Here is a 21,724-nt window from a genome sequence, read left to right as displayed (position 1 = left end):
AGTGGGAATTATCAGCTGTGGCTTCAGCTGTTGCTTCTTTGTGTACTTTTTATGCCTGATATGAAGTCTTTTCAAAGGTATATTTTTATACCTTTTAATATACCTTTAATATATATGTATAGTCTTTATATTCAAAGGTATATAGAGTAAATAGCTAAAACTGTGATTAAGTTATTCAGTAATCTTTTCTTTGATAAACTAAATGAATGTTTCATTTTGAGGTTTATCTTTTAATTGTTGAATTGAGTCTTGAAACTCACATCTTGACCCTTTCCAATTTATCCACATCCTTTTTCAGTTGTAGTCACCAAACCAAACAACAGTCCACTGACACATGTAGAAAACATGGTTTTCTTCTACAGTTTAATTTTACTTTCTGTGTACCAATGAAGTACTTTTCTGTTAAACTTCTTATATAAAAGGTATGCACAGGTATCACTTCCACTTCTACATGTGACAATAAGAACAGATGTGGGCTTTTTCTGTTGCTGTTAAAAAGTGTTAGGTGTAGTTGGTCTTGACTCGGGGTCTTTTACTGAGACAAATCTGTCAGGATATCCTCCCCCACTCTCATTATAGCTTACAACATTTTAAGATTTTTAGATGTGTAGTTGTACCGACTGTTGTACAACTCCTATTGTCTGTAGTTTACTTACTCAGCAGTTCAAATTCTTCTACATCAGTTACACATGCACTTCAATTTTTCATCTGTCCCTATCTTAGTTTCCTGACAGAACTATCTTAATAATGATTTATCTCTCTCTTGCATCATTAAATAATTAATTATATAGAGCCCACTAGAAACAACTACTTTTCTGTGGCTCCTCTTCATGCATATATACTGAAATCTGTATTCTACATGGTTTTAAAATTCTTATTGTTTTGCTGTATTAATTTTCCAGCATTCTTGTTTATTAATGAAAATACCCCGTAATACTCTAATATTTTACAGAAAGTTCCTAGTCTCTTACCTTTGAACTCAACACCATCAATTTTATCAGCTAAGGTTGTAGTCTTGTTAAAATGTGTTACCTTGACAACATATTTTTCAGAAACTCATACTAATTGGCATTATGGATAATCACAGCTATTTTATTAACCAGGGAGTTAAAGGAGTCATCTGCAGTCATCACTGACTGCTGAAATTAAGCTCTCAAATTCTGCAGCAGCTTCTAATGAGCACATGAATTGCTGTTTTCTCTTGATGCCTATTCATGGCTAGTTCACTTGCAATTGTCAAAGTAGGGCTCAGAACTGAGTTGCTTAGGGTGAGATCAAGGAAAATAAATCCTGTAAGCATTCTCCAAGTACATGAAAGCACAAAACAAAAATGTCTGGAAAGGGATTTAAATGCCTTCTTTTTTATCATATTGTGATAATTTTAAAAAGATGCTGAGAAAGTAGAAGACTGGTTCATTGTTTGCTAGCCTGAAAAGTTGAAAGCCCTTTGTCCATTTCTCAGAAGAAAGAAAAATGCCCTAGATACCATCTTAGAAACTCTGCTTGGTGGACTGTCTACCCTTTCCGATGTGGAGTGAAAAATTCAAGGTTCACAGTATTTCAAAGAGCACATAAGCAACAGAGAGCCTAAGTGTGGCTAGCCAGAAGAGAGAGAATCCTGAGTTCTGGTCCTTATTTCAGCCTCATTAATATATTTTAATGGATTTACCAAGGAGATCATGGTTAATACCTTTTTTTAAATTATTTATCTTTAAATACAGCTGGTTAGTAGCCAGGTGGCTATTAAAATATTAGAGGCAGAGGTGCTTAACATCAGCCTGGTTTAAGAAAACTAGAAATTATTTAGATTGAGTTAGAGGTTATCAATTTGGACGAGTCTATTCGTGTTCTTACTTAAATAGTGGAATGGTAGTGTCTCAGAGATAATTACATCTTGAGGGTGGGAGAGTGAGAGAAGACTGAAGAAAGGGCAAACATGGGGGGTTACACTGTGGGAAAAAAAGGAGGCAGGAAACTGTCTAGCTGTCAATATATAACTTCAGTTCTTGGAAGTGTTTGGAATAAGAGCTGTTACAGGTACCTAGAAAATAAGTATGGGAGCAACAGAGATTTGTCAAGAACTACCTTTTTCAACTTAAATCTCATTTTCGTCTGTACATAGTAGCAAGTGGTGGACAGACAGGCAGATGTAGATATATCTTACTTTTAACCAAATTTTTAAAACTTTATCTTAGACATTCTCGTAAAAGGCTAGGAAAAATGATTATAATAAAATGTCAGTAAAAGTGATATATATTCAGGAACTAGTAATTCTTAATGATCCACTGTCAAAACAGAAAGTTGTGAAAAGGGGGACCCTCTATTTGTTTGCTTGGGCCCAAACCAATTCAGTATTTACATTGATTACCTTTAGATATAAATGAGTTTGAAATTTACTATGCTCTAAATTGTGGATGGGGGTCCTACATGATCTAGTGACATGACATATCTGTCCTGTGGCTAAAGATTGTGGCTTACTTGATGAAGCCTGGACGGTATTTGAATCCCAGGTAGAAAATATACCATTTTAAATTAGCTTGATCTCATTATTCCAATAGCCCTTCTTACTTAAACACTATCCTAAGATGTTATTGAGAAGACAGTCTGTTGTGGTATGTGCGCAAAGGCAATATTGCTTGCCTTCACTGTAGAGAAGGACTCAAATGATAACTTAAAATCCAGTGAAATGGATGTTGTACAGGTTCTAGTGTACAGGTACTAGACATTTGAAATCTGTAGGATATATGAGGGGAAAAGGAAGGAGAAACAGCACATTCTTACCATCTACAGAGAAAGGGTGAAGAGAGAAACAGAACTAGAGGAGTAATCTACAGAAGATTACTTTTTCCCATGTTAATGATGGCATCTTTCTTGCAATAATCCGACAATTTACCAGTAGTACAATGCAGTTTTGTTTCTTCTTGTCTTCTTTGTCTAGTACAATGTCTCTCCAGTTTGAACCAAGAAATTTCCAGTTTATTGTAAGACACAGGCATTTTTAAAGCCCCTTGGACAAGGGTGTAGTATCTCAAGATGAAGTGAACAATGCTCTTATTTTATAGGACCAGGAACATCTTTGAAAGTCCCTGGAACTAGCCAAGATGCAGGCCCCAGCCCAGCTGTTAGGTACGTGATAATTTATTTTTTTAAAATGTGACTTGTTGCACATAAGCAAATCCTAAATTTAAGTCATAAAAATGAAACTTCCAATATAAGTGTTTAAACTAAACTCTCTATGAGTAAATATCATTTGACGTGAGGTTAATGTGCTTACCATCTTCAGGCCAGTAACTCAGTCAGGAAGACCTATTACAGGATTTGTGAGACCCAGTACACAAAGTGGACGGCCAAGTACTATGGAACAGGCTATAAAAACACCTCGAACAGCTCTCACAGCTCGTCCAGTTACTAGTGCTTCTGGGAGATCTGTCAGGATAGGAACGGTAGGTTGCTTGACTCTGTTCTTAGAAAGCATCTCAATCATAGCACAGTGACATTGTACTTAACTTAAAAGCTGCATCTAAACTCAAGTTTGAGGGAGGTCAGTATTTTTAATATTTTGTTTAAACTGTTTTCAAAGTCAAGTTTGAAAATGCTACCTCATTAGTTTGCTAGTCTGTTCACGGATAAAATGTACATATATCCACAAGTTCACAAAAATTCATATAAGTTTACAAATTCACAAGTTTTTTGAGACTGATTTTTATTCACTGAAGACCGTGAAAAGACTATGACATGATTTCACCATAAGTATGCCGGAACCTGTAAGATTTTCAGTTTACTGCAAAGCAATTACTAATCTCTCAGCCTCTACTACTTCAGAAGATAAAGAAAATGAGATGTACTAGTTTTATTCTTCTCTATTGTCAAAATTAATACACTGCAACAGGCATGAATGTGTAATACAGATTAGTAGCACGTTATTGGCAAGTTCTTAATATCATGGGTACAAATGGATCTCCCTAAATATTTCTTGAAGATCTTTTATGTATCCCACCTGCCTTCAGTCCATCTAACAGTGTAAGCTACATGCTTAGGCACATTATGGAAGAAGTGGAGAAAGGGAAGAAAAAGGTAGTTCCAGAAGGTAATTAATGCAACCTCTTTCAGGGACTGTATGGGAGTAGGACAGATTCCTCACTTTCAGAAAAGATGAAATTAAGATGAATCCCTATTGCGAAGCAGATGAATGCATCTAAAACTGTATTGTTTCATTTTTTTTGGAATATTGCTACTATTTGAACATTTTCAGGAAAAGTGTAGGGGATCTTCCCACTTAAAAACTTGTTTCTCCCCTTCAGGCTTCAATGATAACAAATCCAGATGGCCCTTTCATAAATCTGTCTCGACTGAATTTAGCAAAATATGCTGAAAAACCCAAACTGGCAAAGGTATGTAATTATTTTGGTTACAATTCTGATATCTGTTTCTAATTTTCTAGCATCATTCTAATGATGGTATACATAAGATTGGGGATAGAAACAATGATGAACTGTGTTCAAGATACAAATTTCATAAAAGTAGTGTGTTACGTATCTTTTGTCTACTAACAGGGGTTACCAGAATTGAAATGGAAAATATATGTGAAGCAGTCATTTTGAAAGTATAAGGTAGCAAAAACCTATGTATATACTAAAATACTCCAATAGTAAATTGCCTTGAACTGTGTGTATAGGAGTGATGAAGGGCAACTAAAAAAAAAAAGCGGGGGGGGGAGCAGCAGAACACATCTAATTGGCCAGAAATGCAAGCGATGGCAATCCTGACCTAAAAAAGTTCAACTGGTTTGGATTTTTCTCTTTGATTTTATGTTATGAGTTAAAAGTCTTTTTTATACAAAAAGATTTCATCTTTTTTGTTCAGAATTCATTTCATTTTCAATTTAGATCTTATGATTGAGAGCCATTGAAACTGAGGCCATCTGCCCAACTTGTGTTTTCAGCTCTGAGTGGAAGGGACCTAAAAGTTGGGTAATGATTTCTCTGCGTGACCTTTCAGTTGAATCTTTCCCCAATACGACCAGTTATATATAGACGAATATGTTTTCAGTGCATATGTTGTTCACAGAAAATTAATGTTGGGTTATGACCAACAACTCATTTTTCATGAGGTATCAAACCACTATTGGACAGACTCTCAGGAGTTTTGTTTAACTGGCAACACAGAAGTGATAGAACCCATGTGTATTCAATCTGTTTTGAGAAATGTAGCAATGAACACTTTTAGAAGACTGGTAGTACCTCATCTTCTGCTGCTGGAAGTTATCTCCCCCAGTCTAAAACTTTAGTTAATAACTTTGCACAAATGATTAGCAAATTCCTTTTTTTTTTTTTTTTGATTTTTTTTTTCAAGATGCTTTGTAAAACCTGATTGGGACTTATGCATTACTTTTCAATGTGGTTTTCAAAGAAAATAAGTTTCGTGTGATTGCGCTTCATTCCTTACTCACTTCTTACATTTCTGTCCCTTGGCCTCTTAACCAAACTAAACAGAAGAATAGATAATCAAATACAGTAAGTTCGAGCCTGGCTAGATAATGAAGGACTATCATCTCCACTGAGGGCAGTTACAAGTCAGTTCTGAAAAAAACTGCACGCCTTTTGTCCAGTTATGTTCTTGTCACCAATACGTCAGCACACAACTATGCTAAACCAATTAGAGCTTATAAAATAGAGAGAATGTGAGAAACCCAAGGAGGATTAAGGAACATGAGACACATCCCTATGAAACCAGGCTTGGCTCTTCTCCTTAAAGACAGCTAGCTTCCAATTTTACTTTTGATAACTCTGTATAGTTTTTAAATAGGTAGGTTTGCTTTCAGGTGAAACATTTATTCTCAGCAACAGCTCTCAGGAATGCAAGACATAGATATTTTAAACATTTTTTTAATTAGAGTTTTCAGGGAAGACAGAGTAGCTCTGTCCTTGAATTTCATATAAAAGAGGCTTAGGCCAAAAAATATAAATCAACAGTCCTCATGGAAACATCCATAGGCAGCAAGTGTACTTGTCAGTATTATGAAGCTAATACGGTATGACATTAATGTTTCATACAGAATGTAAGTTCTAAGTTTAAATTTGGAGCTACATGGATTTATAACCTTTTTTTTTTTTTCTTTTTTCCTTTTTTGTAAAACAAGACATCATTACGGCTAAAGCCAAAGCAGGAGCTCAGACTGCAGGCTGCACTTTGTGTTGAGAAGCACTGATTAAAGTTTTAAAACTCTTTGAGCTGTCACCTCTCTGAGGGCACAAGATGATAAATCTTGCAACTATTAAACTCACATAATTAGCCTTTGTATTCATGTTGGTATATAATCCTCCTACCTACTTCTTCCTTATGTTTGAAAAATATACTTATCACATCTCCTTTCACATTAGATTATCTATTTTTTCATTGTTTGACTATGTCTTCCTAGTTCTTGAAGTATAAAGGAATGGACAAAATAAGTTTGCTAAGTTGCTAGTCTGTGACTGAAGCTAGCATCAGCCACGTTAAGGACTATTGCAGGCAGTGCCACAGCAGACATAAGAGATATAACCTGTCCCCAGAGATAGCCTCTATTAAATCTCAGTTGGCGACTAGTTTATGCTATGAAACAGGAAATTTTATCTTCTTTAGCTTGTGGATTTTTAATAGAGTTACTAAGATAACTCTAGATATTTTTGTCCAAGTGAATGTTCAGTAATCTTTGAAGGTCAGGGCCTATAGATAGCCACAGTAAATTCCTCATGCCAGCCATCCAAAAAGATATCCTTTTTAGCACTTTTAGATTTACTCACTTTTAGTGAATGCTTCCTTGTTACTGCACTAGAGGAGACGTTGTACTGCCACTTCTTTATTTTCTGTTATTTTGTTATTTTCACTTCTAAACACCCGATAAATAAATGTCTAGTTCTAATCTTCCTATAAATGCATTTTTATTAATCATTCTTTATTTTAATACTCTGTGGACATTCTTTTCTGAAAAAAAGTAGAAGAAAAGTAGGTTGTGGTTTACTTCCTCACCAAGCATGACAATATAATTAGTATTTTTCTATTTTTCTTAAGGTAAGTCTTTTAAGAATTTGCTTGAGAAAAGCTGGCAGAGGAGTCATGGAAGCTTTACAGGATTGCTGTCTTTTTCTTTCTTTCTTTCTTTCTTCATGGGCCAAAGTTTTCATCTAGGGATGTTTAGTTTTTTTAATAATGAATACTATGAATTAAGGAAAAATTTGTTATTTTGCAGCAATTAAGAGCTGGGATATGGTTGCTCAAAAAGTTAGTAACACTTTTTGTTACTAACACCCTTATCCATTTCTGGGGATAGAGGCTTCCAGTCTCCCTTTAAATATGTACTATCTTTTAGCATCATTATATTCACTTCAAATGCTACCTCCATTAGCTGTCATGTACCCTTCTGTATTCCAGTTTAGGACAGTTAGAAGGTGCTATTACTTGCTTAGCTTTATAAAGGAATAGCCAAAGATGAAGTTATATTGCCTTGCAGTTGTGGTCTCACTAGCAGTTACCATACCACAGCAGATGAATATTACTTCTTGAAGCTTTTCTACGATTATGGTTTGTTATTGGTATTATTATGGCATGGAATTACACAAATGTGATATTGTTAGCACTTATCATTTATAAATAAAAAGGCAGTTGTTCCTTTACAGATCTCAAAATTTGGAGGGTTTAGAAAGTTTTTTTTTTTCCTAAGACAGAATTTGCTCATCTTACATGCCTAATAAATGTACGTTTACTGTAATTAGACTTAGTTCTACATAAGCACCTATCTACACATTGCAAAAAGTCTTTGTTAGATAACTTGTTGATTTTACAGTTGAGAAGTAATGAAAATGGTACCAGGTTTTCAAATTCACATTCACTTTCAAATTATGGCTGTTTTTTTAAGGTGACTTTAAAGACCAATGATTAAAGACAATTCCACTAATCTCTTGCAGCAAATTAAGAATTAAAATGCTTTCCTGTAATGACAATGTAGCAATGTATAGTTTTTGTCTATTCGGGTCTTAATGAAATGTAAATGTCAGTAGTTCTGATGTGCAAATGTGATTGCTTGCACAAATAATTACTTTCTGCCTAATGTAATCAAGATTCTGAAGTTCTTTAAGATAATATTTACTAATTTTTATCTTCAAATATGACATTGTTTTAAATATTCTTCTGACAGGCATTGTTCGAATATATTTTTCACCATGAAAATGAAATAAAAATTGTGAGTAATTCATACTTTCCATTACCAGTTTTTATTAAGTATCAGTCTGTTATTTCTGTTAATATTCTGCTAAACTAAGGATCCAAGTAGTACATCACATTTCAGTACAGAAGTGAAGCATTAGAAATTGTGTAAGAGAAAGAAACCCTTTCTACAGGTAAGGTAATGTGCACATACCTATATGTTCCTTATTGCTTTCTTTTTTGAGAGGCAAAGCATTATAACATTGTTAAGTTAGATCCCTCATCTGTCAACATGGTAAGATCCCCATATTTAATTATTTCACCTTAACAGAATTTACTTTAAATACTTTACTGGAGTCTGAGCAGTACCACATACCAGTTTGTTGAGCTGTCTTGAAAGTTCAGAGTACCTGAGGCCTAATATAAAGTGATACATGTGAAAAGATTGTCTATTACGAGAAGAAGCTGAAAATACCTTGCAAAATAGTGTGTTTGACATGATCGTAATTTGGCATTTGAAACCACTGAGATAATGCTTATGTATTTGAGTGAATAGAAATTAAATGTATTTGGTGAAACTACAAAAATTTTGGTGAAAAATAAAATATCAATAGGAGTTGGACAGTTTTGCTAGAAATTTAATTCCATAGAGCTGAGGTGTTTTGTGCCCTTAAGGGAAAGAGCATGTTGTCCCTACCATTGTCTGTAAGATTTATTCTCCAAAGGTTTTCCTAATTATATAGTTTCCCTCTTACCCTGTCTGAAGCTTTTCTTTTGCTGATCTTTATATGATATTGCACTGAATGGGCAAGATCAAATTTGGATGTGTATTGTTTAAACTCTCATAAATAAATAAAGGTTGCAGGAATTTTTTGGCAGCTTACCAAGGGAAGTAATTAGTTTACTGAATGAATAAAGAGTCAAAATATTTCATTGCTATGTTAGATACATGCATCCAGTTGAAATGGAATCAAAATTTCTGCTTGAAGTTTGTATGAGAGTAGTATCAATAGTAGTAGTGTCAATAGTGCACAGCTGATTAAACAGTTACTTAACTTTGTCCTGCACTACTAACTGGTGTGTGATTAGATCTGAAGTTACACTCTCAAGCTGCTTCTTTGATATCATCATTTTCAGCCAGTTAATAACACACAAAAATATTTTGTTATTGACAACATAGATCAGAACCATTTCCAAATGTACCACTATGTGAAGCTTTTAATCTAGTATCAAATGATTAAAGTTGTACACTGTCAATTTATTGCATAGCATTCTTCTAAGAGGATTGAATTGCAATGCATTGTTAATCCAAAATGTAGTTGAACCAGTAAGTGCAAGTGTCAAACACGTCAGAGAGAAATAGCAATTATTATTTACATATTTTGATACTGAACATGAAGGGCTTGTTTTCTATGTCTCTAGTAACTAGAATGTATGTCGTTCGTTACAGATAACTCAGTTCACAAGGAATAGGTCACAGCATGCTAGCTACACTGTGAGGATATGCAGGATCCCCAGACAGGACAGATCATTACATAAAATGCAAGCAAATTTCCAAGCACTCCAGCAAAAAAATTGTAAAACACTCTTACCCTATACTGCATGTTCTTTGAAAACCCTGCTGCAGAATTCAGGATCACTGTCTTACAGGAAAGTTTTGCTTTTGGTTTTATGTGCACCCTAGTCACCTGAATAAATCTCTAAACAAAGAAATGTCAGCTTAGTCACCACTGTTTATTGAGTAATGAGAGGGAGATCTACATTTTTGGTTAAAGGTAGCATCCTGTAAAAAAAAAAAAAAAAAGTCACAGTTCGCAGTGCAAGGTGCCTTTATATTGTAATGTGTTTCTCTGAAGAGGGTTTTTTGTGACTCTTCAGTTTGTTTTCTCTTGCTTGCATTTATTCCTCTTTTCCTCCATTTTCAATATATTTCTGTTCTCCAAACTGTTCTTCCTTCCTTTTGAATCTCATCTGCATTCATTTTTCTTAAAGAAAAAAATTAAAAAAATAATTTTTGCTTAAACTTGGTTGTGTCAAACCTGTGTATTCACCTTTCCAACCGAAGGCATTTCACTGATTCATTTTCTTCCTTCTCCCTGAAAAGATTTCAGTTGATTTGGATTCAGCAGAGATGTTAACAGTTTAAAAGTTGATCTGGATCTCTCTTGATCATCCAACATTCTGTGACATCTCTTCCATCTTTGTACGAAACACTTTTCTGCACAAGATGAGATGAAATCGCTTGGAAGTTATTAGATCAAAGCCTGGGAAATTGACTTAAAGCGACTGTGTAGATGGAAAAGTCTCTACTTGCAGGCTTTCTTCATGGGTAAAATTGGAAGACCAGTTCCTGCAGTTTCATAAATAAAACACAAAAGTAGTAGTGAGGATATTGTTCCTTTGTCAATGTGCAGATCTGAAACAGTCTGTACTGTTCTCGTCTGCATTATTATTTAAAAAGCAAAGGCAGTTTTATTATTTTGCTTCTGTTTAGTATTCAGCCAGTCTATAGAAAGAAAAAAAAAAGCCTTAGCAATTTCAGTTGAGGAATATCATTAATCAGTATGCATTCAGCTGCACAAACAATGCTAGGAACTCAGTTCAAATGAAAAGTAAATATATCTATAATCTATCAGTTATCATAAACTTGGAGACAGAAGAAGAAGAGAGAAGCACTGAGCTTATTCAGCATTTGAAAATGCATTCAAAATTCTTTCATCTTACTTAATGAAAAATTAAACACTTCTCTGAAGAAATTCCTATTACCCTATCCATTATTGTTCTTGACTTGTTCTCTTTTGAAGGCATACACTTAATAACTGACTTTCTATGTTCCTTGAGTATTTCTAAATGCTGTTTAACGGGCTACGTGTTATAAGAGCAGAGCAGTGTAAAAGACTTGTCCAGAAATAGTTCAGCTCCTACCTATTTCAGCAGTAGGCTGTGACATTGTATTCTGCCATTATTCATAGGTGGGTAATGATGACAACACACTTTGTCTTGAGAAAGAGCAAAGAATGTACAATATATACTTGGGTCAAGAAATCATGACCCGTGATATTCCCGTAGTTCTTTGTAATACTCTGACCTTTATACTCTCTGATAGAAATCTATTTATAATAGAATTATGTTAGGTTTACAAACTATTGAAGTCCAGAAGACATTCACCAAAATAAATTGGCTGATGTCATTTATTCAGCTGTTTTATAAACTATCCAATGTCAGTTTGTCTACAAACAAGAATTTAGTCAATAACAATTGCTGAAAGAATTTGATTTTGCAAAACCATAGTAAATTACCGCAGCCCTACAAGCTGTTTTATACATACTGAGTTATAGATGGTAGATGATTTGGAAGTCTTAATTTATAGCGCAGTTTAGCTAAGGAGAGTAATAATAAAAATAAATAAAAACAGCTCACAATCATGCTAAATACAGGTTTGATAAATTCTTTGTGAAAGAACATTTTTATTATTACTGTAGGGTTTTTTTTGCACAAATATGCACAAGCTTGAGAAGTAGGCCCACGTGAACCTCACAAATTCAACAAGTCCAAGTGCAAGGTGCTGCACTTGGGTCAGGGCAATCCCAGACGGGATATAGACTGGGAGCAGGACACATTGAGAGCAGCCCTGCCGAGAGAGACTTGGAGTTTTGGTGGACGGAAAGCTCGAGACGAGCCAGCAGTGCATGCTTGCAGCCCAGAAGGCCAGCTGCAACCTGGGCTGCATCAACAGAGGGGTGGCCAGCAGGGCAAGGGAGGTGATGCAGGACAGTTGGAACAGTCATGAACAGTGACAGTCAAGGGAGTGCAGAACAGTTGGGACACTTATTGCTGTTAGTATTGGTTGTTTTTCAATTAACTTGCTCTGCACATTGAACATTGCTTTGTACCTAAACTGTGCAATTAAAAAAAATCTTGCACCAAACTGATCTTTAAATATGCTAGCAGTTGGTATTGACATGGCACAGTGAAGGCTTTGACTTTTAAAGGTCTGTTTTAATCAAGTTACTAACATTTCAAAGGCCACATTGTCAGAAGATTTGTTGTAATGCCAGCAGAAAGTCTGACATGCAGAAATCTGACACTGATATGCACAAAGCCTTTTCAGGCAAACACTTTTTAGAAATGTTGATAACATTTGTAGTATTTCTGAATTAAAAATTTGTATTGCATGTAAAGCATCAGAAACAGGATGTTCCTATTCCTTTTCTATTGCCTTAACAGAAAAGTATAAAACCAGGATTTACTTAATTTCAGAAATTAATTTCAAAATTAAGTTATGTTTTGTTTCTTGATGCTAGTAATAACATCCCAGTAAGATTTCAGGATCTGCACCAACAGCAAAAGTGCTGATGTTACAGTCTACAAAGCCTGAAGCAGTCTTAGTTCCCACTCTCTAAGAGCAGCCAGAATTGTTAGCCTTACATAAAATAGTTTTCATAAATAATTAGGGTACCAGAAAGAAAGCTGAGTGTATAGCTACAGAAGGGATGGCTGTTTGAAATTCAGTCCTTCTCCTTGAATACTTGTCATCAGAGCACTCTAAGGAAGGCTCTTTGAAGTACATAATTTGCAGTAGGATCCTTACTCATTTTCTATGACTACTTGTGCCCCATTAGAAACGAGTGTGGTATTTGACAGATGCACACATTCTTTACAAATTTGAAAATGCAAACAAATTTGAAAACACAACAAAAGTAAGTGATACTTCAATTTCAGCTGTTTTCTAGAATTTTCCCAGTAAACTGTACTGGGACAAAATTGTGTATGTACTTTCAGGTGAAAGTGTTTGGAAGGGAAATGTAATTTCTATCGTGAAGCAAGCTTTTTCTGCATGACAGTTGTGGTGTCCAGGGGCCTGGCTGTGCAATTTGCAAAGTTATTAAGAAACAAAAGGCAGCCCAGATAAGCTCTGTCATCTGAGGATTTCAAGGATACCACACACCTGGATCAGACAGTGACTTCAGAGTTGTAAACCTTCCTTGTTTTTTTCTCTCCTGTCTCAGAAGCTGGGATTGCCAATTGTCTCTTTCTTTTGAGGACACCAAAATGCAACTCCTTAAACTGAATTGCTGTAGAAAAAATAACTCTTTTTCGCAAAGCCAAAATAGAACAACTTATGTAAGTTGTTGTAGCTCCGCTGACTTTGCTGTGCTATATCCGATCTACACCTGTCGATTACTTGCAGCCTCATTTTGCTAGCAGGAAGAAATGGAATCAAGCCCAGAGTTAGATATCACTAAATTGGGCTCTTTGACATATTTCAAGTATTCGTGTGATTTTTTTCCTGGAAACCATTGATTCCTATGCCACAGAGTGGCCAGCACACAGAACTCTTCTATACTGTTCCCAATAGACATCAAGTTTCTGATTTCTGTGGTCTGCAAAATGTTCATGAAAATAAAGAAAATGAGTTCTTTGTTATAAAAAAAAAAATCTGCTTTAAAGACTTTAAGGCTTTTTATGTTGATATCCCTGAAATAGAAGTAACATGTAGCAAGACTGATATGTTCTGGGAGAAACTGGTATTTTCAAAAAGTAAACACTAACAATTGCTTCTTTGATAGGTTTTGGTACAGAAAACACATCAATTTGTTTTAACAGGAATTTAGAAATTATAGTGAAAGCACGAAAAGCCATAGATTGTGTCTGCAATAGCCAATGGCAGCACATTGATTAGCATGCCTACTTTTCTGATATACCAGATAGAAGAGGTTTTAGACTTCTACCCTCTTAACTATTTCTTAGAATATTTATCTATTTTTACTATCTATTGTAGAATAATTTTTATGTCAGGCTTTTAAAGGAAGAAGTATTTCCAACTGTACATATCTGAGAGTCCCCAGAAGTAGAGGCAGCCTGATACTAGCAATGAGATGACAATTTCTTCAGTATCTCAGACTGGCTGAACTGATTTGTTTATTTTAGTATACTTCTACTTGTTTCAACAATTTTTAGTGAACAAGGAAGGGTGGCTTGGAAAAAGTGTGTTGGCTCACACAAATGCTCTGTATATTCTGAAGCCACAATTTATAAGTCTAAGCAAACTAATTTTGTATTTTCTCTTTCATTACTATAAGCTATAAGGATCACATTTTCTTTTCAACTGTAAAAAGAGTAACCATAAAGCAGTGCACCTTCCTTGAGTTTGCCACGACTGTTTGTTCAGAATTTCCTCTTTACAAAAGTCTTTGCACAAGATTGTTTGCATAAACATTGAAGGCACTAATGTTAAGGTGATGGCTTTGTTTTGGAAGGCTCTAGATTTGGCAGCCCTTGCCACTGAGCATGCACAATTCAAGGACTGGTGGTGGAAAGTCCAAATTGGGAAGTGCTGCTATAGGTAAGCCATTGTTCATTTTTCCTATGATCAGTGAGTAGAAGTGCAGGACCTGAACTGTGTGTACTGTGCAATGTTGTAGAGTGAAAAATAATTCAGTATGTATTTAGTTGGAGAGGACTGCAATTACAGTTAAATCTCCTTTAATGCAAGGAGATAGATTATGGTCGGCTACTGGAGGTAAAGGCACCAGTATTGAGTACCTTTAAGTAACTAAATTAGTTGCATCTTCACCTTTATTAAAGTGTGGGGTTTTTTTTTGAAAATTCAGTAAATAAACGAAAAGAACTACCATTAAAACAAACCACACAAAATGAACAGTAGAATATTGGCTTGAGAAATTAACTGGAAATGAGGGCTTCAGATTGATGAAATAATAAAAAATGAGATCTTAATTTTAGCTACTGACTGCCAGAGATGCATTGCCCAAGGAGTACCAAACAGTTCTAAAGATGCGAGGGCATCAGAGCTGGCACCCAGGACACAAGAGTCTGATAGAAATTGTTTGGGAGCCCAACACTTTGCACAATTATATTCCTCTCTGAAACAAGAGTGGCAGCAGCAGGGAGGAGAGCTTGTTGCAAGCAGTTCAGAGTGGTTACTGAGGGATTAGATGCGACTGTAGCAGCCAGTTCTATCTCATAAGGTAAACCTCCTTCTGATACAACCCAGATTCCTATAATTCAAGCAAGTACCGAGGCAAATTCCCCTTTGACTTTTTACAATGTTTGTCCTATGGATGTAAAAAGTGTAGATACTGATATTTTTTTTTAAATTGAAACATCATCTGCAGTCTTACAATTGTATAAGCAATGCTTGTATGAACAGGTTGATTATACTACAAAACAGTTAGCCCTTTATAATTCCATGTTGTATCTTGGCTTGAAACTATTACTTCTTTTTAGATGCCCAGTCTAACAAAACTCTTCATTATCCTTAACCTTTATTTGACGGTCTTTAGAAGATTAGACTGATTTTTTTTGAGCTTCGAGGTCATTCATCACTTTCATGATTTTTATGAATACAGCTATAGAGACTAAAGCATCCAAGCAGGTACATGTACTTTCAGGATCCAAAACTGCATTGTTTCCCCATTGGCCATGTTTCTTTGTTTTGGCTGGCTTGTTCTGGCTTTGTTTTATGTTTCTTCACCAAGTATATGTGCTCTTTGGCAGAAGAAAAGAAAAAGCAATTTGTGTTTGGGAAAGTGTAACTTTTTGCTATTGCTGAAATGGTACAATCCTCTTAATTTTGTAGTTTATGCAGCATTTATGTATCACTGCCAAATAGTCTGTTCTACAGTAACACTTCAAAACAAGTGCTTTTAAGATGAAACAGACTTCTGTGAGCTTCATTTTCCATATGCCCCCCGCCCCCCCGGAGAGAAAGCAAGTGATTTACATGAGCTCAAGACTGAGCTGTGATGTAGTTTACAGTACAGCATTTTTTTCAACACACAATTAAAGATTTTTAATATTAGCAACAGAAGTTTTGTTATTTCTGAGATGAGGCTAAGAGAAGGTGTCTTCTGCTGACGAGGAACTGGGAGAGTAAGGGAACAACCAGGGCAAAGACTCTGTGGTATTCAGAAGACAAACTGACAAATGTTGTGAAAGGAAAATGGAAGCTTGAGGGGAGCAAGTGTAGATGAGCAATCATGGGCGATGAAGGAAAAAAATGATAAAGGGAGCAACTTTGGGCTGGGCAGGGAGGCCTAACAAGTAGAAATACAGCATTACAATGAGATGTGGTAGCTTAGAGAGACAGGACTGGGCCTCTGTCATGTCTGTTCCTGAAGATGAAAACCAGAAGCAGCGTCGGGCCAGCCAGAACACATTCCCATCTGGAGACTCGAACAGGGCCCAGAAATTCTTACCTTCCCCTCCAAACCTATGTGAAAACAGCTAACAATGTCCTAGTGTCATTTCGAACTATAATTTAACCAAAATGGCAGAGGCTTCTACTACTATATATAAAGCAGCAGTTTTCATGTGGAGCCATGGATTACTTATTTACAGAAGTAACTGAGAAGAGAAACCTATTGTTGTTAAGCTTAAACATGTTAAGCTGAGTTCTGTGTCTTCACAGGGAAACATATGGGGACCGCGGATGAACAAAGACTGAAAATGGTCTAATGTTAGCAATATCCCTTTTCTTGGCAGGATTTTTTATGGTTGTGTTTTTATGTTTTCAAGAAAGAGTAACAAATGGTTAATACTAAAAGAATGTTAAAATTATGTGGTCAGTCAAAAAGATTTTTTACAGTCAGTCGGGGAGCAACTCTGTTAGACAACCAGAGTTGCTTATTGTTGTCTTATGTAGAATTACGATTTAATGAATTTGATTTTTTCATAATTTTAAATGCTTGTCTTTATAATAATATATTCATGGGTTTTGTTCACATGCACACAAATAAATGACCTTAAAGTATGCTTTTGGACAGTTCTCTTTGGTTTAGTGTGCCCTGCTTCATTACTTAATAAGCTTTTATTAAAAAAATAATCCAGAAAACAACCTTCTACATCTATCTGTTGTCTCTTTAGGTTAGGATTATATCGTGAAGCTGAAAAACAATTCAAGTCTGCTCTCAAGCAACAGGACATGGTTGATACAATCTTGTATTTGGCAAAAGTAAGTCACCGATTTGCTTATTTCAGAATGAAGTGAAATTCCAGCCTTTCCCAGTGAAGTTCATACACCAGAATAGTTGAGTATTGAGCTTGATAAGCTCTTGAGTTTAATAGTGGGTGATCTCCACGTGGACCTGAGACAATACCTACTTACAGTTGAAATTGAAGTGTATAGTTTAAAAAAAAGATTTTGTAGTTTGCTTATTTCATGAAAAACCCTTCTGCTACCTCAGTATGTTCTTTGGTCCAAGTTCCAATGAGGATTACACAGCTAAAGAATTATTGGAGTTTCAGTAGGAAGAAAAGTATAGCTATCTGTGATCCCCTAGGAAACTAGTGCAATAAATCAGTAAGTGAAGAGTGAAGCTCAAAATCCTAGTTTCACAAGCAAAATCAAAACAAAGTGAGTTAAAGGAAGCAGTCAGAGACCTTGAAGCAGAGAATGTTCTGTCAAAATAACGGCATTAAAAGCTTTAAAAAAACAAGTGGTACAGGTAAGCCTCAGAATTACTTGTTTGCAGAGATATGTATCAGACTGAACATTTTCAAAGATATTCAAGAAGATGTTGCCTGAGAAACTAAAACTGCATTTTCCTTCTTCTCATCCTAGAAAGAGATGAAATCAGTTGCTCTGTCAGCTGCCTTCAAGCCACCTGACTCAAGTCAATCCAAAATATATTCATATTATGATACTTGCTGTACCTTTACATTCCTTGAGCTGTTTACTTTTAGTTATTTAAATTGTCACCATTGATATCTGAAGACTTGTCTTCAGTACAGCACTTTGAGGTAGTTTATTCAATTCAGCTTAGTCATTTTAGATTTCTGTCACTAGCAGGAGTCACTCTGCAAAATTCATGAGCTACACAGAGTGATTAAATTGGCAGAGTAATTGGATTAACGGTGATTTATTATGCGCTCCCCCCCTTAATAGCCTCCCTCCCCCAGTATCACAAGTAGGAGCTCCTATTTGAACTTCCACCTCCCACTCCATAGACCAGCTAGCTCAAGTATAAGGCATCACACAACATGATTTAGTGACTGTTGGTGGACAGGCAATAGGGTAGGGCACTGAGTTCTAGCTAAATCTGACAATACTGAAAAAAAAAGTCTTGAGTTAAGCAACCATTAAAAAATAATAGGCGTGCATCAAGTTCTGTGTAACTGACTGATACCAGAGTACCAATTTGTTTTCTGGTTATAGTCTGTATAACAACAGTTATCAGAATCATTTTTTTTATATTTTCCTCAAAGCTAACTCTCCCTTGAAATGTAATTTATGAAAGGATAAAAGATCGAAAGAAAAATAAAAAATAAAAAAAGAATATTGCTGAGGAGTTACAAAATATTTCATGACCCAGCAGGGCTGGAAATGTGATTTTTTATACCACAGATAGAGAGAAAACATACTTCATAAACAAAGATAAAAAGATTTTTAAAAGGAACAGAGCTTGTGGAGTTCCCTGACCTCCATTTTTTACCTCTTTTGCCCTAAGAATATGAAGATAGCTGTGCTTCATAGCTAGATCAGGTCGAAAACCAAACAAGCAAACAAAAAACCCAGCTTATTAAAATTCTCAGTTCAAAAAAGAAAAAAGTTATTTGAAGGTATATCAGTATGCACTGGCTTATAAAGCAGACTTAGGAATCATTATACAAGTCACTCGCACTGGTGATAATTAGGAGTAAAATGATCAACCAAGGTTCTTCCTAATTAAGAAGTTATACCCAAATATCATTTATTCTCTTTCATCTGACTCTGTAAAGAGTAGTTTCATAGTAGTAAACTGTTGCTAAAAGAATATAAAACTCCTAGTCTTGATTAAAGGAAGGTGAATGGAGCATGACAGTCACAATGGAGATGTTTACTTGAAGTTTAAAATTCAATGCAGACATTAAATTCATCAGCAGCTGCTGAATAGCTTATAAATGAAAAACTATAGCAAATGATTTGAAGTCTGTTTTAGATACCCAGATATAAAATTCATTAGGAATAGATAGATGACTTACAGCATATTAATTGATGATGTCATTGGAGCAGTCCAAGTCTACCAAGTCCCAACTCCCACCCCATCATAAAAAAACCTCCCTGAGGCTTAAGGACAGATACAGAAAATGCATTTGGAGGTTTCTTGGGTGTTCAGTTAAATTGATATTTTTCCTCCTTTTCATCACAAGGTTGTTTTTTTTGTTTGTTTGTTTTTTCCAGAAAGATACCAGTCACAGATTGTTTCCCTTTTTCACTTACATCAAGTATTATTATTTAATGTAATATTTCACCAACAGGAACACTCAAAACACTTTTCCACGCAGTGGGAGACAGATTAATCACTGTAGTCATCTAGTTTCCCAAAGTTGGTGTGTGGGGATTTTCCCTTTGCTGTAGCTGTTGTTAGCATACCCCACAACAGGAGGGCTTTAGAGTTGTACTCTCAGACAGCTGTACAGGTGGTCTCTGTCAACACATTGATGCTCTCTCTCCAGTTCTCATGCAAAATTATCTACATCAGATGTTGTCAGAATCAACAGAGAAGCCAAAATCACAAGGACCAAACTGCCTTCTTGCTGCTAAGGGACTTTATTATTTAGGACAGGGAAAGTTGTCAGAGCACTAAGGAGATTTGAAAGCGTCAGTGCCTGGTGCAGTGCAGTCTTATTTAACTAAATAAAATATTTTGTTATTCCAGCACTATCAACCAGAAGATCCAGTTCTTTCAAGCCCAAATGTATAGTTTTAAAAATATATTAATCAGGAAAATATTCAAGGTAATACCTTCACCTTAGTGTTAAAATATATTTTTGATATGATAATAGATAACTTCTTTAGTTTATTAGTAATGTCCAGATGAATTAATAATGTCTAGATGACATGCATGCAAATTTAATTATCTTATTTAGCCTATTTTCTCTATATTACAGAGGTTTTTTTCAGTATTAACTCCAATATTTTCCTAGTATTATTCACCATCTCTGCTAATGTTTTACTGCATAAAGTGAGGTGTCATTCCTTCCATTTAACCTCCCTTGTCAAACAGCAGTATGAATGTAAAGACATTTGAAATTTATGTACATTCTTTATTTGCATAGGTGTATATGCGCTTGGACCAGCCTGTAACAGCATTAAACCTTTTTAAGCAAGGATTAGAACGATTTCCTGGAGAAGTAACTCTTCTTTGTGGAATTGCCAGAATCTACGAGGTATGCATGCACTATGCAATTATGGCCAAGGTTAGCTGCTCAAGCAAGAAAAAGAGCCCATAGTTGAATATAAATGTAAGGGCATCAAAAATTAACTACACTGATTTCTAATATCACTAATGCAAAACAGGTAACATTATCTAAGATACCAAAGTAATGTCAGGGGAGTCTTGCATGCTTGTTTGTTTAAATGGTTAATCACACTACGGAGATCTTGTTCAGACATACAGAACCATCACCACATTTAGTCAAGTGGTCCAGATATTGTCTGTGTAGCTTGGTCAAGTTCATATATTTTTCATCGGACTAAAACTGCTCAAGTCACCAACAGCCCACTGGCCGGATTAAACAGCAAGATAGTCGATGGATCAATGCTGTCTTTATTGTGCTGTAAGCCACTGTTGATTTCTTAAGCCAGTGAGAACAGTTGGAATGTGAGTGTTTCTTAGTTTTGAAGTAGATGTTATTTTAAGTAGGATTAGTTTTAAAGTAGTCATTTCGTTTTAGCTTGGTAACCATGTATTTTGCATTTTAAAAGTGTATTTTCATGTCAGTGGGCTTAATATTGTGCTACACTAAAAGTTGGTAATGATGCTATTCCAAAACCAATGTTTTAAACATGTCATGAAATTTTTTTTGTCTACATTGATACTTGGCATTCTTTCCTGTTCTCATCATTCTCATCTAACCCCTAAGCATTAATCCATTTTCATATTAAATCCTTTTTGTCCTTCAGCAAGGAAGAAAACAGTTGCATAATTTTTGGAGGCTTTTCTTCCTGAATTGCTAAACAGTTTTAAATATGGATATGATTTTGCTGAACCATACATAACATTGCATAACCCTTTAAGGAATTATAAAAGGCTGCATATACTTGACAGAATATACTTTTGCACTGACACCTGAGTGCAGGATTATAGCTTTATTAGCAAAGATTTGTACTGCAGCACAGGGCTGTTCTTATTACATACACTCACAAGTGAAATGTGCGCATCAGGCATCTTAATCAGAGCTTTTCTTCTCTGTCTCTACCTTTTGGCTACGGGAAGAGTTGTAGACCTTACTTGTTTGTTGTTTTTTTTTTAAATGTTATTTGTAAATGGACTGCTTTAATACTGTTTCACTTAATGGAAAAAAATACATATTTTCATGGCTAAATGTGCTGTATAGGTTAAAAAAAAAGCTTGTTCTTTAGTCAGGTTAAGAGTACAGTACATCTACAGCACATAGGTAGAAATTATTCCTCTCTAACCACAGAAGTGTGTTTCAACCATTTGAGTTTATTTTCTTCTAATATGGGGCAGAGTCCTCTGGTGACTTGTACTTCTTAGAAACAGTGTGACATTTACAGCAAGGAGTCCACCCTAATTCG

The 21,724-nt window shown here is 35.4% G+C and overlaps 1 protein-coding gene across 3 annotated transcripts in view; it reads left to right on the top strand.

The window, feature by feature from the left end:
• TTC8 (tetratricopeptide repeat domain 8) overlaps positions 1-21,724 on the top strand; it is a 42,762-nt gene that overhangs the window by 12,195 nt on the left and 8,843 nt on the right. For 2 of the 3 annotated variants that reach the window (XM_040558572.1, XM_040558574.1), the window contains 7 exons: positions 3,063-3,126; positions 3,284-3,443; positions 4,302-4,391; positions 8,174-8,218; positions 14,442-14,527; positions 17,068-17,155; positions 20,242-20,352. In XM_040558572.1, the coding sequence (XP_040414506.1) occupies positions 3,063-3,126; positions 3,284-3,443; positions 4,302-4,391; positions 8,174-8,218; positions 14,442-14,527; positions 17,068-17,155; positions 20,242-20,352 (644 nt within the window). The remainder of the gene's footprint in view (positions 1-3,062; positions 3,127-3,283; positions 3,444-4,301; positions 4,392-8,173; positions 8,219-14,441; positions 14,528-17,067; positions 17,156-20,241; positions 20,353-21,724) is intronic. The other variant, XM_040558573.1, reaches the window with a different exon arrangement.

The sequence above is a fragment of the Cygnus olor genome, chromosome 5 (genome assembly GCF_009769625.2).
Source record: "Cygnus olor isolate bCygOlo1 chromosome 5, bCygOlo1.pri.v2, whole genome shotgun sequence".
Lineage (NCBI taxonomy): Eukaryota > Metazoa > Chordata > Aves > Anseriformes > Anatidae > Cygnus > Cygnus olor.
The sequence above is the reverse complement of the archived record's forward strand: the minus strand, read 5'-3'. Positions and strand labels throughout refer to the sequence as shown.